Source organism: Bombus vancouverensis, chromosome 17, assembly GCF_051014615.1.
Source record: "Bombus vancouverensis nearcticus chromosome 17, iyBomVanc1_principal, whole genome shotgun sequence".
Lineage (NCBI taxonomy): Eukaryota > Metazoa > Arthropoda > Insecta > Hymenoptera > Apidae > Bombus > Bombus vancouverensis.
The window spans coordinates 4,224,218-4,240,242 of NC_134927.1; the positions used below are offsets into that span (position 1 = coordinate 4,224,218).

Sequence of the window (16,025 nt, forward strand, 5' to 3'; positions counted from 1 at the left end):
GAATAGTACGATATATCATTGCATAACCTCTCACAATTTGTACTAATTTACAATTTATAGTTATATGTTTCCTTTACCGTTTCTTAAATTGTTGAATCGTTCCGATGTTTTTTAATTAATCTCCTCAGGATAGGTCGGCTGTGTATCGTTTGTGAAAGTATTTGGGTGATTGGATAGCTTCTGTTTGTATTTTTCAGCATGATTTGCGATTAATCTGTTATAGTTTCGTGATGATGCAATAGCGACACAGCTGCCCTCGCGTGGTGAATTTTTAAAGTTCACTTATAGGTCTCTACCAGTAGAAAGTACATGTTTTACCTGTACCAATAATTCAAAAACTAAAAATTTTGAGTTCCTGTTTACGAGATATAGCGAGTTTAACATTCTGTCATTCCGTATCTAATTACCTTCGTAGGAGATGCTAAAAATAACTACCTTGCATTTCTTCAGTGCATCCATCCATCGGATTTCTAACCAATTAGCTGTTTTTGACGATTTGAAATCAATCGTATACTCAGCACCTACTAAGATTTTAAATAAATAACAAATACTCTTGGTGAGTACTATAAGCCCTTAAATTCTTGGACATTTTTTTTACCAACCCATTGTATATATTGTACAGTATAACACACTGCGATATGTCAATACGAATCTTTTTTTATCTTTTATTTTTCTTTTTTGGGGGGTGCTGAATTTGTCCCTCAAATGTTACCCATTTATCATGAAACACCGAGTATATGCAAGTACTTCATGTTGTCCGTAATACAAGCGTGATTAATGCGATTTGTTTCAAAGCATTCTTCGTTGCAATTAAAATCGTTGGATCCTAGACTAATTACTGCGCAAGATTCCTTAATGAAATTAGTTAACTGTATCACGAGCGATACGTAGGAATTAATTTTAAAAAGCTTACGATTAATCAGAAAGGAAGAACAGTCGTAACTACAACTTCCTCTGAATGACCGGATGCGATTATTGAACCCAATTAAAACGCGTACCTATCGTTTTAAAGTGTTCTTAAACGTATGTAATGAAATATTAATGTAACAGTCTGAAGAACGTATAAATGAGACAGCTGAATGTCTGCATGACAGAAGTCTCTTTTAACGAAGATCCACAAAATTCCTGAATGGAAATAGTATAATGGCGCATAAATTTCTTAATTGCTGCAATAGAATATGATATAATAGTCTTGGGCATTTCATGTATCTAACGTTTGTGCTATTAGTTGAATGTGTACAAAATTTTTAATTGCAAGGAATACTAATTTTTCATTGAGAAACACTTAGGAAACGTTAATTTTTCTTGTTTTACTTGATGCCTATTTACGATAATCAACTAATAATATAGAAACTATTAATCTGTTTTTTACAGAAACGTGTGTAAACACGTGTGTAAGCAAATAATTGCATTTATTGGTAAATACAATTGGAAATGTAGTGGAATGTAGTGATATGTAGTGGAAAATCAACTATTGATTTTTCAAGGGAAACTAAAGGTAATTTAAACGGTCAGTTAACGTGAATAAGAATAAAGTAAGAAAAGCTAATAGGATTTTTTTGTACTATTTAATATAAATAATGATATATTTATCTTTCATCTTCACTTTACTGACTTCATCTCCATGACGGGTCATTTAAGTTTATGCAATTTTTTTTATTAAATTTTTGCGTTTTAAAAGATCCAAAAAAACTTCTGAAGGCTCTTTCAAGCTTCTAAAACATCATCCAGTAGTTTTTACTGTTACCTCGTTTACCTCAGTCTTTTTAAACAAAGTAAAATTGAAACAGAAATGTGAAAAGAATGAAAAATGGCTTAAAATTGTTGGTCGAAAACGATCCAGTAAGCAGATGGACTCCTTAGGTCCTGTACGTTGAAAATTTGATTAATTTTTCAAAAAAAATGTTATTTCCCCGGAATTTTTGGAATATTTATAATCATAATGTGTCTAAAAAATTATAACAAAAGAAAATTCATATTTTTGTATCAGCAAACCTTATGCTTATTTTATAAAGTGAATTAAATAAATTAAATAAACATTTTTTATGAATTAAATGAATTAAATAGATATTTTATGAGTGAATTAGAAGAATAGTTATTGTTATAAATTATATAAATTAAATTGTTTATCGTGACTGCTTCTGCTAAATTCAGTTATTACTTTCACTAATATACAATTAAATTCTAAAATAAAAAACAGAAAAGTACGAAATTGTCACGTACAATAATTCATTTTTCATGGTTTAAATATCAAGTGCATATAATGTGTTAATTTAAATTAATGTCGCTGTTGAGTTTTTCCATTCACTGAGAAATAAAATTGCGATTCTCATTTTTAATTCAACTTGCTTCCATTGAAAATTAACAATTTCATTTTTACAGGTAAATTTAATTATGCTACTATACAAATTGATATTATACAAACATACGGTACGTGCAAAAATTTTAGACCACCTATGGAAGAAATCTAAATTTTTTTTTTTTTTTAATCGAGGTAAGAATATTTTGTTATTTTATTATTATTATTTTTTTAGAGTGCTGTCGAATAATTATTTAAGAATGTCGTTGCATTATTTTCAAAAAGTTGATTTCTATTTTTGATTTGCTTTCCTTCTTCTTCTTCATCATTTATGATCGCATATTATACGATATTTAAGTGAAGTTTCCTTTCATGTATTTTCAAAAAATATGCGAATCATAAAATACCATAAATAAGCATCATAATGGAAATATTATTGGAAAAGGGAAACATCTACGTATTTACATAGATCAACATGCAGAAACGTTTCCTAAGAATATGTTCAGTTACCCGTTACAAGATCAGTAACGTAGCAAGCACAAAATGTTGCACTTTTTCTTTTAACTAAATTGATGGACTTATTAAACCGGCAGTACTATAATTTATAGTTCTATTGGACCATACGATACACCAACCAATTTCCAATGAGCTGGAAAACTCCTGAGCAGAGGAATCCAATAAAGGTGGTCAAGGTCATCCCATCCTAGCAGCGAACATCCCATTCAGAAAATATAGGTCAAATTGCGATAAAAAATGCATTCTTCTTGCAGAAAGTTTATTTCATTTAAGTGTATTTGTTACTATGTACCTGTGGACCAGAAATGAAAATGCACAGAGAGAAAAATACCAACTCTGTCCGAGGAGATAGTAAACCGTATTAAAAGATACAAAGGAAGAATATAAAAGCACCCGAATAATAAAATTAACAGAAAACGAGTAGGTAGCATCCCATGGATTCAAGTACATTATAGAGAAGCAACAGTCGTGGAACAACATCCTATAGGGGATTAGGGTTAGGTTAGACATAGAGATAGAGGGGGGGGGGCAAGGGAGAATTGCAAACTTTCAACACAATCTCGCCGCATAACATAATTTAAAATAATTCATTTTAATATTAATATTCACCTCTTAATAAAATTAATATAAATTTTAAAATAATTAATATATTAAAATACTCTATTTATTATGATAAATTAATTAAAAAATAAAAATTTGATTTTATTAAATTATATTAAATTATATAAATAAAATATTTGAACTATTTTAAATTTTATAATATAATAAAATTAATAATAATAATAAAATAATAATAATATAATAAATTTTAATAATTAAATTTATTTTTAATAACAATAATAATAATTTACTAAAATTCAAGAAAGATCATGTGATACACGACTGAAAGGTAGATTCACTGTGACAAATAGTCATCGATCGCACATATTTCCCTATGTGTTAGATGATACTTCATGGTAGCAAATATCGTTGGTTTTTATATGGGTCTTACTATAATATTACTGTAGAGTTGGGTTGCGTTGTCAGATCATGTTAGGTTTGGCTCAGACTATTCTACTACCAGGTTTACACATTTTAACCCATATTTTCTAAATAGGAAGTTTATATAAATAGAATAGAACGTTTACAGTTGCAATAGCTGTGACCAATGTGGGATTCCTCTACTCATAAGCTTTCTCGTGTTGTATTATACAGCCCAATAGACATAGGCCTAAATACTCCAGTGCAGCCAAATCAACTATGCACGTAATTGTATACTTGAGCGGTGTACTTATATAAATTTAGTGCGTAAGAATAAATTATATCTGTAGGTACGTGTCCATCTGCGATACAGCTACAAACATAGGCGACATGTTTACCACGTCGCTTAATTTACGTGTATATAAACTAGAGACAAAAGATAAGAATTAGGTTTGGATTCGGTTAGGTTGGCAACCAATATCGACGCATGCGCTATCAAGCACGTACATTATAAGCAAAATTCACTGTAGTGGTACTACACGATTAGGAAACTGAGAATTTGGATACGCCAACTAGTAGCAGAAAATTGAACTACCGAGAACAGATCGAGTATCTACCACCTATACGATCACTAATATTTAAAGGGACACGTTGTAAAGAACGTGTTTTAAATTCGTTTTAATGCTTGCGAATTGATCAGTATAACAACAGTCGTGTAATTATTTATGTAATTATAAAAATTTACGCAATGGAACTTCTTCTAGAAATAAATAAAAATAATATATATTGTTGTGTGTATAGTTGTATGTCAAAATGACGCTGTCCGTTTTATCATTTTCTTTTATCTTTCAGAGAACTGAAAACCTACAGTGTAACTAAAAAATAAATAAAGTCAAGAGGAAATTATTGACTGCTTCAGTGCATGGGTTAAAAATATAACAATGGACAAAAGTGTATCATTATATAGAGTATACTCATTATACTTTAGCAAAAAAAGATTTTGTTCCAAGTATTATTGCAATCATAAATAGAATTGGACATAAAATTCATGAATTTAAAGAAGTCGTGTAAGAAATTTATTTAAATTTTTTCTTCTAAATAGTCGCATACGTCGTTTAAAGAATACTACAATTCCATCAGTTAGTCTTCCAACCTCTTCAATTAACACAGATCTTAGTATATTAACAAGGACTACTTGTAAAGAAAAAAAAACTACTTCATAGAATATTAAACAAATTTTACATTGTTAGAAGCTATTGAGTGTTTGGAATATAAATAAACCAGCTAATTGACTAGACTACTTTCAGCAGTTTGCAATCTTACCACCAGAGGGTTAAAATTTAAGTCACGCCTCTACTACTAAGTTCCTCAATATAAATTCTAACATTTTCATGTTACTTGTACAGTTCAAATACTTGTACAATATTAAAATATACATGCTCATGTATATTTGTGCAATAAATTTGTACGTGTATATCGCTCAAATATGCAGTTATGTACGTGTGTAGCCTGTTTAATACTATTCAGGTATAATTGTGTCGTGTGAGAACTATATGGCCGTCAGATATACTTGTGCAGTAAATTCGTACATGTACACCGCTCAAGTATGCAGTTACGTGTACAACCGGCTTAAGGTACACTTGCGCACACACGGCTTGTACAAGTATGGATGTTTAAACGTATTTATATTTCTCGTACAATGAAAATACTTGTGCGATATTATCATACACACGCTCGTGTATACTTGTGAAATTTTGTATATGTATACCGCTAGTATACTAGTATATAAAGTATATAGTTACGTGTGTAACCGGCTTAACGCTGTTCAGGTATACTTGTGTCGTGTGTCTGCTATATGGCCATCAGGTATTATATAAGAAAACTTCTAATTAACGTTACGTGACACACAGAATAGAAACAAACAAGTATTGATCGGATATCGTTTTAGAAAAATGAAATACCACAATAACTTCAATTATACTACTTCTATTTACAACATGTTTGTACTCAATATTATAACCAAAATGTCAAATAGGGTAAGTCTTCATCTTAAGAAAATTTTAGGTTAGGACTGTATATATGTACCGCGTTCAATGAGTACACTCAGAAAGTAATATAAATATAAATTGTGTATCTGAAGACATAACAAAAGTTTGTAACTGCCAGATTATTAGAAAGGCTATTATTTCCGTTTTATCTTATCTGAATAAGGGAACATCTTTAAAATTCTGCGGAACATTAAAGTAGTAAATGCTGCGTATCTTTCAGTAATGGAAAACATTTGTTTATGCCCAGAATCTTTAATTTAAAAGTCAAAGCGCCTCGCAGGCTGAAAGAAACAATTTTATGCAAATATGAGGAGGCTTACGCCGACAAAAAGTGCCAGAATTTACATTTTCATTTATTGGGTATTAAACCTCGCAAACGATTTAAATACCACTTTTAAATGCAAACGCACAGCGTTCCTTTTGTCACAGCAGTTTTTTAAACCATTACTGGTTTAATCTACCATAATTTCTGGTTTAATCTATTATAACGATTAATGATTCGGAATCGTAGGGAACTAATATTATTAACGATATTCGCAAATGTATAATTAACAGAAAATACTTTTCACCAGTAAATAAAACTGCATGATTTTCTATACCTATTTTAACATCATGGATTTTTATAATTGTCGTGCGAAAAGCAAATTTTCATTTAATTTCAAACGTCGATGACACTCGAATGAAAATTTAGCAAGTTCTCGTTGATGAAGTGCAATAACTGAAAGTCTCGGTTTACGGTCGAAGGAAAGATAAAGAAGAAAAAAAATACGAGAGGATGAATCGGAAATTAAATTGGACTCACCAAATGTATCTAATAGATTTCATCTTGAGTGCCGTCGAGTTCTCCTTGCACTTGTAAGCCAACACTTGCTTCACGCTGCTCACGTCGACTGTGGGAAACCTCGATGTCACGTAGGCTTTAAAATTTCAATGAAAAATGTATTTTCACCAGATGTGGAAAATTAGATACTGCGATTCTACTGATCATCACTGCATTCAACCAATATTTCATTCATTCCTCCATTCGTTTTACTTTATGCCCTTCGTGGACAGAATTATCACTCCAAAAGAAGGACATCTACGCTCACTTAGAACCTGGGACCATAACAGCTATAATCGAAATGAAACAAATTCCATATATAAGAATCGGTAGATTATTTCAACCGATTTTGGTTACGAACAACCGTTATAAACAATCACAATGTTTTTGGTTACCGATAATCATTAACAAGGGGAGAATTCTTTCTTTTTTTTTGCTTACCGATAAGAGATTCCTTTTTGGCTACTTGGCATACCGAGCGAGCAATTAACTGAAGTGAATATACCTGTTCTACCCGTTTAACGAGTTAAGAAAGTTGCATATAAAAAACGAATAGAGAATCTGTTTTTAGTGCCTTTAGGCTAGATACCGATTATCATTAATGTTAACAACTGACGATGACGAAGAAAACATTCCGTTACTGGTGATGGTTACCGGTAACCAAAAAGAGATGTTACGTCATCGGTAATCAAAAAAAATTCCGTCACGAATAATAGTCAATGGTGACAAAAAAAAAAAAGAAGAATTATGTTACGGATAATGGTTATCGACAACCAAAAACAATTTCCTTATATATAACGATTACGTGCAACCAAAACGAAATTGTCATAATAACAGTTATCGGTAACCAAAAACATTCTGTCGTCGATAATAGTTCTCAGTAAACAAAAAGAATTCCATCATAAATATTAGTTACTGGTTACTAAAAAAAAGGATTATGTTACGGATGATGGTTATCGATAACTAAAAACAATTTTCTTATGTATAATGATTATGAGTAACCAAAAAAGATTGTCGCAATAACGGTTATCGGTAACCAAAAAAATTCTGTCGTCGATAGTGGTTATCGACAACCAATAATACTTTGGTTATTCATAACGATTATTCATAACCAAAATCAGTTAAAATTATTTGCTAGCTCTTATACTGCAACTTTTAGTCGTTTTGGTTATAACTGTTAGGGTTCCTGGTTCCTTGTTACTGTATACTTTAATTTCTGCGTTGAGTTATTTAAAACACTGCTCTGATTTATCTATTAAAGAGCAGAAAATGGCGAACAAAGATGCGATGTTGACTTATAAAATTTGCTCGATGGATATGCTTAGTTGACAACAGATGATAATTTTCTTTTTTTACACGTCGTAGAAATTTGTTAAATCTCGTAGATTCTTCGTAAATCTTCAATTTGTCTAGTTTTTATTCTCACGAATAATTAAACCAGCTAATTACCGATCTTTTCGATGTAAAGAAACTATACTGTTTCGAACGAGAAACCAATCTCCTCTTGTGGCTAACCTTACACCTAACCTTACAGTTAATTACTAGCTCTCGAGTACTCGAACAGCTGTAATTTAGGATATATACAACAACTAAGCAAGAGCAATTTCCTTAAATAATTATGAAAAGATATTACTGTTATCCGAATAATTCCTCATTAGATCAGTTATAGCTTTCCATTAATTCGAATACTGGAGTTTCCACTGTACATAGATGTCGCTTATGGATATGATATACAGGGTGTCCCGGTATTGGTGGTACAATCAGCGAGAAAGTGATTTTACGTGAAAGAGCAAATCGAAGATGCGGAATAAAATTGTTTTGTTTCATACGACGCTTCGTTTTCGAGAAAATCGAAAGTTTGTCAAGTGTAGTCAAACTCGATTAATTTCGAGCGGGACAGAAACGAATAATTGACAGCAAGTTATCCGAGTGAAAGTAGGTCAAAAAAGTAGGAAAAAACTTTTCCATAGAAAGTTTCGTTTCCGAAAAAATAAAATTTGAAAATTGATCAAATACGTGCATACCGGACAAACTCTATTTCCTTGAAAATGATGTCTTAAATGAACAAATATTTTCGCCGGTAGAATAATCTTCTTCTGATGGTTTACTCGTATCTAATCGGTAACTATCGAAATTTACATATAGAAATCAAATTTTCAAAGTCAATTTTCTCGAGAACGAAGCGTCAAATGTAAAAAAATATCTTTTCATGTAGATCCCTCTGCTCCTCGATTGTACTATCAGTAGTGGGACACCCGGTATATATTTCCCGAATCGATTTTTACTACATCTCATAACTACAAAACGAAAAACTTAAAAATCTGATATAAAGCAGTTAATATGATATAATATGATAATAACATGTATTTATTGTTATATTACATATATTATATAATTTTTTTATTATGTAACATTATTATTTAAATTGTGCTATACCTTGATATCATATATCATATTATTATTACATCGTATCGTTATTTATATTATATCATATCCATATATATTATATAATATCAATATTATTAATAAGATATTAATATTTAGGATATAAATTTTATAAATATTGAATGTATATTATATATACAATATATTATTATAAATATAATATTATATTAATATATCAATATTATTGTATTTATTATATTATTAATATATTATTATATTATAATATTTATACATTATATTATTATTATTATATCGAATAGTTATTTATATTATATTTATATTATATCATATCCATACATATTATATAATATCAATATTATTAATAATATATTAATATTTAGAATATAAATTTTATAAATATTGAATGTACATTATATATGCAATATATTATTATAAATATAATATTATATTAATATATCAATATTATTGTATTTATTATATTATTAATATATTATAATATTATATTATAATATTTATACATTATATTATTCTTATTATATCGAATAGTTATTTATATTATATGATATATATAATGCATACAGTATAATATTTATAATATTATAATACATAATATAATTATATTATAAATATAATAACATATATGATATTATGTATAGATATTATATAATATAAATAACGGTGCGATATAATAATAATAATATGATATAATATCAAATTATAGCACAATTTAAATAATAATGTTTAATAGTGATAATATGTTTAATAACATGAAATAATGTTTCTCCAAAAAAGGACAGATCATACTCACTGTAAAAAGAACAAATGACAATTGAATTATTGAGACAAAAATATACACAGGGTGTGCTGTATAACGTGATTAATGGACTAAAGGGTTATTTTACGAGCAAAAGCAACTTGGAAACGTAGAATAAAATTCTTTGTCCCAAGCTTCGTGCTTGAGAAAATCGAGTTTGAAAATTTATCGAACGTGCTTGAACATACATAGCTAAATCTGGACTGGACAGAAACAAATAATCGACAGAAAGTTATTCTACACGTGAGAATAAGTGAGAAATACAGGACGAAATATTTTCCCAAGACGATTTGTTCTCGAGAAAAATGAGTGCGATAATTTATCATACGCGCGTAGTAGGCCAATCCTTAACTAAACACGACTATCTAAACCCTATTTTCTTGAAAACGAGCTTAAAATCGTACCGTAAGTGGACAAATTTTATTCCACATTTTTAATTTACCTACGCGTATAGAATAACCTCTTGTCGATTATTTACTTACGCCTAATTAAGTTAGCCAAGTTTAAGTATACTTGACAAATTTTCAAATTCAGTTTTTCTCGAAAATGACGCCTCGGACAAGAAAATATATTGCACAGATATTTCATCCGGAGACAGAAATTTCATCATTGTCTCTAGATAAACTAGAAATTCGATTCGCATTGTCAACGCATACGTCAACGATATTATTTATGGACAAATTGTATTTTGTTCAGGAATATAAAGAACGTTCGTACAAGAATCTTCCGCTGTACATTTTATAATTCCAATTAAATCCGATAATTAAATCTCGTGTACCTAGTCTTTGTGAGCATAACGAATTAAAAAACATATTATTGCCTTATCGGATGTGTCTGTGATTTCAACTATTAAAACAGAAAAGCATTTACCTCGCAATATTTCTGTTGTTTCTAAAATGACGGATTTATTTATGGCATTTTTAATGACAGCTGAAATTTTGCTTCTTTTAGGGGCGCACGGTATTTAAACGCGGCAGTGCTATTTGTGTTATTTTAACAAAATTTCTTCTTAACGATTCATAGATTTCTTCTCCTTTCTTTTCTTCTTTTCTATTTTTGCATAGTCACGCTACGCATTTTGCTTCCTTCTATGTTATCCCAATTCTCTTTTATCTCCCATTTTATTAATAACAATACAAAAATTTAATATTTTATTATTATTTTTCACATTATACTTTGCTATTAAAACATTAGTAAAACAATTTTGTCATAAGCTATGCATTTCGCCTTGTATGGATCTTTCTGTTTTTCAAGCCAGGATTTAGATTCTGCATCCTCCAGCTAAGCTTAGAGGAATGCTTACCTCCTAATTGTCTTCCTTGGAGCAAGAGAGAACAAACTGTTATCGCTGTCTATTTATAATGTAACAGTAGTTATTTGTAAAATATTAAAACGCAGTTTCAAGAACATGACCATTAGGAAAAGAAACTACATTCATTTTATAATCCCTCTATAATTCAAGGAACTCTTAAATTAAAGATACATCCTACTTGGATCATTCCCTATATATGAGTTTTTAATAGCAGTGCGAGGTCTAGCAATGCTATTGTCAATGCCTGGGTATAAAGTATCCACTATTAATAAAATGTTTCCAATGTCGTAACGATACACACAACAAATACTGCAAGGAATAAGTATTAAAGGAAGAAACTAATGAACATAATGGTCAGCATATCCTCGTTAATAAAAACATTTCAATTTTTCAAGATATAATCATTTTGAAATTATACCGATGCAAGAGTAGTAAATATTTGTCTTGTCTAATTTCTTACTCGTCTTGAAACTTCAATAAAACAATACACAAGTAGTTGGACAATGAATCAGCTGACGAGCTTTTCTCTCCATTTCACTTAAGCCTAGTTCATACTGACAGACAATTGTTCGCAGACATGTAACACACCCATGAACTCAAAAACACGTTCATAAACGCGTCTACGTTCCACGTGCTTAGAAATTACCGATTAGTACCATAATCCACCGCATGGTGTGCATGAATCGCATTAGTGTGTCTATATATAGTGTATTTCACCTAACTTCACCATCTTACATATCTTGCTTATTTTTTACAGTAGGAAGAAACGTGGTGACAGACAAAAAAATTTTCTCATGGCCACTTTTTTATTTCGAGATTTCAAGGTCGTCGAAGTATTGCTAAACGGGACTACATATTTCCATCACAGCAGTCTTATATCTCATAAAAAGACAAATTCAACGATTTGAAATATGTTGACCTTCGAGTAACCTTCAATGGAAAAATCATGAAATGTTTGCTATTAATTTCAATACCAATATTTTCAATGTCAATGATTTCGGAGACGGTAAATGAAAGAATCTCAATTTCATTGGAACAGTGTGCCGTGTAATTGTTCCTGGTGCTTATAAACAAACGTTCGTATTCTTCTTTTATCGTTTGAAGTATGTTTACATGCATCATATCAACGCGATTATTGCTTTACAATCAGCAGTTTATCTATCATATAGAGTACAGTACAGAAGTACTTGAAAATGTAGAGAAATCATTCATTCGCCGTCTCCAAAAGTGTGTTAGGATTTATGGTGCACATTTTCAGCTCCTTCTGAAATAAATATTCCACACTGAAACATACAAATCTTACCTTAACCTTCTCTCCATACAAACATGATTTTCTCGTTGAAGGCCGCATAAATGTTAACATATTGCACATTGTTGAATTTGTGTTTTTATGAGCTATAAGACTGTCGTAATGAAAATATGTAATCCCGTTTAAAGATACTTCGATGACTATGAAATCGCGAAAAAAGTGGCCGCGAGAAAATTTTCTGCCTACCACCTCATTTGTCTCTTCGAATCGATTATTCTATTCCTCTGATACTTTTTCCTAGCATAAAAAATAAGCCAGATATTTAAGATGGTCAAGTTAGGTGAAATACCTTGTGTAGGTCTATTTGACGTCGCGCCTTCCTTACACCTAGCAACTCTGTAACAGTGTTGCCAGATGGTTCCCTTAATTTAACGATAACATGACGTCACTTACCCCCATTGCCACACTATGTCGCTTGCATCACGTGACATGAATTTCGTCTTACGTTTCCCGCATCCCGCCACGGAAACTATCCTACTATCTGCATTTGTCTACAGTATGCGTCACGACGTCACTAGTTCATCAACTATACTACTTTCCCCACCATCAGAGGAATTTTTCTCTTACATCCCTCAATTTGGTAACGTTGCTCTGCAGTTGTGTACACTTTCCGTCATTGTCCGCATGATATCGTCAGATAATGCATTACAATGTACACACTACATACATTTTACCATGGATTTTCCGCGAAAAACATATGCGGATTGACTGCGATTGCATGTCTGTGGACGATTGGCCAGTCAGCTAATTCATTGGGTTGCGGCAACTAATTAGATAAAATTGTTGCATAAAATTGCTCATAACTTGGGAGATAAACTTCAAACGACATTTTTGTATTTAAATTTTTTTATCGTTTTAATATCTAGGATCGACCCTGCACATATCTCCTACATATTTTGGAACATCCGGTATAGTTAATTTTTGTTTCATAAATATAGCTAGCGTATTCATGTACAGAACATTTTATTATAGAAAGACTGAACTTAGGATACGGTTTCTTTTTCTTTTTTTCAAATAATCCATAGCAGATTCCTGCAATTTGTCGTGTAGGACATCCAGAAAATTGCTTTAGCTGCTAAGGGTAACGTGTGGGTGCTAATTCTACTGAATTAACGTTATTATAAGAATGTACAGGACGCAATAAAATGAAATTGTAACAATAACCTAGTGTCCATGTTTTTAATAATTTTAGTCATTTATTCTATTTTGAAGTACCTCCAATCAGATTATGTCGTGTTATACGTATATAAGAATTGCAAGAAAGATTTTACCGTTATTTGAGACGCAATATAAATTCCACTTTACAATACAGTGCAAGATGCTATTGCAAAATAACAATTTACAATTTTCTCAATGTTATTATTCTCATTATTATATATTATATATCATAATATAATATTCTCATTATTATTACAGTTTACAATTCTATCTGTGCGAAAACTTTTTTACTTCGGTGATAGGGGACAATTTTTTTATCGACTGAACTTTTTTTCATTGGCAACACTTTACAACGATAGTTGGAAACCAGATGGTGCCAACTCAAGTGAATATATGTATAGAGTACGTCCAATTTTATTTTTTCACTATTTTTTTCTCAATTATAGAACTGACATGCACCGCATTGTTCCGATGAGAAACGCGTAGCATTTCTGTTCACAAAAGATTTGCAATTTGTCAAAGTGCTTGTATAATCGTCGTACGTTACAAAGTATCAGATGGCGTTATGGAAAGGCAAAAGAACGACTGACGAAATATGGTAGTTGCACACTATAGGAAATGCGAAACCTTCGTTCAGTACATGTACAGGGTGTCCCATTAATTCCATGTAAAAATATCAGTCGAAAATATGGTGTAAAATTTTGTCATGTAATAAAGTTACCCTACACATTGCGAAACAAAAATTATTAGTTCGATCATATAATGGTCTTTTCTATTGCAATTGAAAAAACTGAGAAAATCTTGAGAAAAGGAAATTAACATTATAAGAACTTGAGGTTTTGTGTATCTAAAGAGACTGGCCGGATCATATCGATCCAGATGTTACATATTTCTCCTCAAGCAATTTTTATCCATATATATGCAAATATATGCAAAATATAATGTATATATAATAAATATAATAAAACTACAAAAGAAAAATAACAATTACCATATGGACCGTTTATTTTGAAAGTGGTGTAAGACCATTCTCTTTTATTTTGATGCACCAAAAATGTTGCCCTTAACACTTTTATGAATTGACAACAAAAAAAAGTATTATTTTTCTCTCTCTTTTTCATTTTTCCCTCTAATACATAATGGCTATGGGCAACCAAAAAGAAGTTCTTTCATCTATGATGGTGTCGGTAACCAAACATGTTTTGATCTATAACGATTATTCGTAACCAAAAGTCAGTCAAACTCATCTACTGATTGTTACACTGGAACTTTTAGTCAATTTGGTTGTAACTGTAGGACAATAGTCAATGTCAATTACTAACCAAGTGTTGAAATATACATTCAAATAGATATTCAAATATACATATTGAAATATATATTGAAATGCACATATTGAAATATACAGGGTGGTTGGTAACTGGTGGTACAAGCGGAAAGGGGGTGATTCTACGCGAAAAAAGAAGTCGAAAATATAGAATAAAAATTTTTCGTTTGAGGCTTTGTTTTCGAGAAAATCAACTTTGAATTTTCGCTCGGTACGCGTGCGGTACGTTATAACGGATCTCACTGTGGATCGTTGTCTCGATGGAAAAATTAAAAAAAAATCCTTTTTAAAAATTAAAAAAAATTGTTTTTCTATATTTTCGACTTCTTTTTTCGCGTAGAATTACCCCCTTTCCGCTTGTACCACCAGTTACAAACCACCCTGTATATTCAATTATATGTACTGAAATATATATTGAAACATACACATTGAACATATATTCAAATATACATATTGAGATATACATTCAAATAGGTATTCAAATGTACATATAGAAATATATATTGAAATGCACATATTAAAATATATATTGAAGTACATATATTGAAATATATATTCAATTATATGTACTGAAATATATATTCAGATATACATATTGAAATATATACCCAAATATACATATTGAAATGTATATTCAAATATACATATTGGAATAGATATTGAAGTGCACATATTGAAATATATATTGAAATACACATATTGAAATACATATTCAATTATATATACTGAAATATATATTCAGATATACATATTGAAATATATACCCAAATATACATATTGAAATGTATATTCAAATAGATATTCAAATATACATATTGGAATAGATATTGAAGTGCACATATTGAAATATATATCGAAGTACACATATTGAAATATATATTCAATTATATATACTGAAATATATATTTAAATATACATATTAAAATATATACCCAAATATACATATTGAAATGTATATTCAAATAGATATTCAAATATACATATTGGAATAGATATTGAAGTGCACATATTGAAATATATATAGAAGTACACATATTGAAATACATAGTCAATTAACTA

The 16,025-nt window shown here is 30.2% G+C and overlaps 1 protein-coding gene across 1 annotated transcript in view; it reads right to left on the reverse strand.

Annotated features, from left to right (window-relative positions):
• LOC117166056 (uncharacterized) overlaps window positions 1-16,025 on the reverse strand; it is an 83,051-nt gene that overhangs the window by 16,780 nt on the left and 50,246 nt on the right. The window contains exon 8 of the mRNA XM_033349679.2: window positions 6,626-6,740. Coding sequence (XP_033205570.1) covers window positions 6,626-6,740 — 115 coding nt within the window. The remainder of the gene's footprint in view (window positions 1-6,625; window positions 6,741-16,025) is intronic.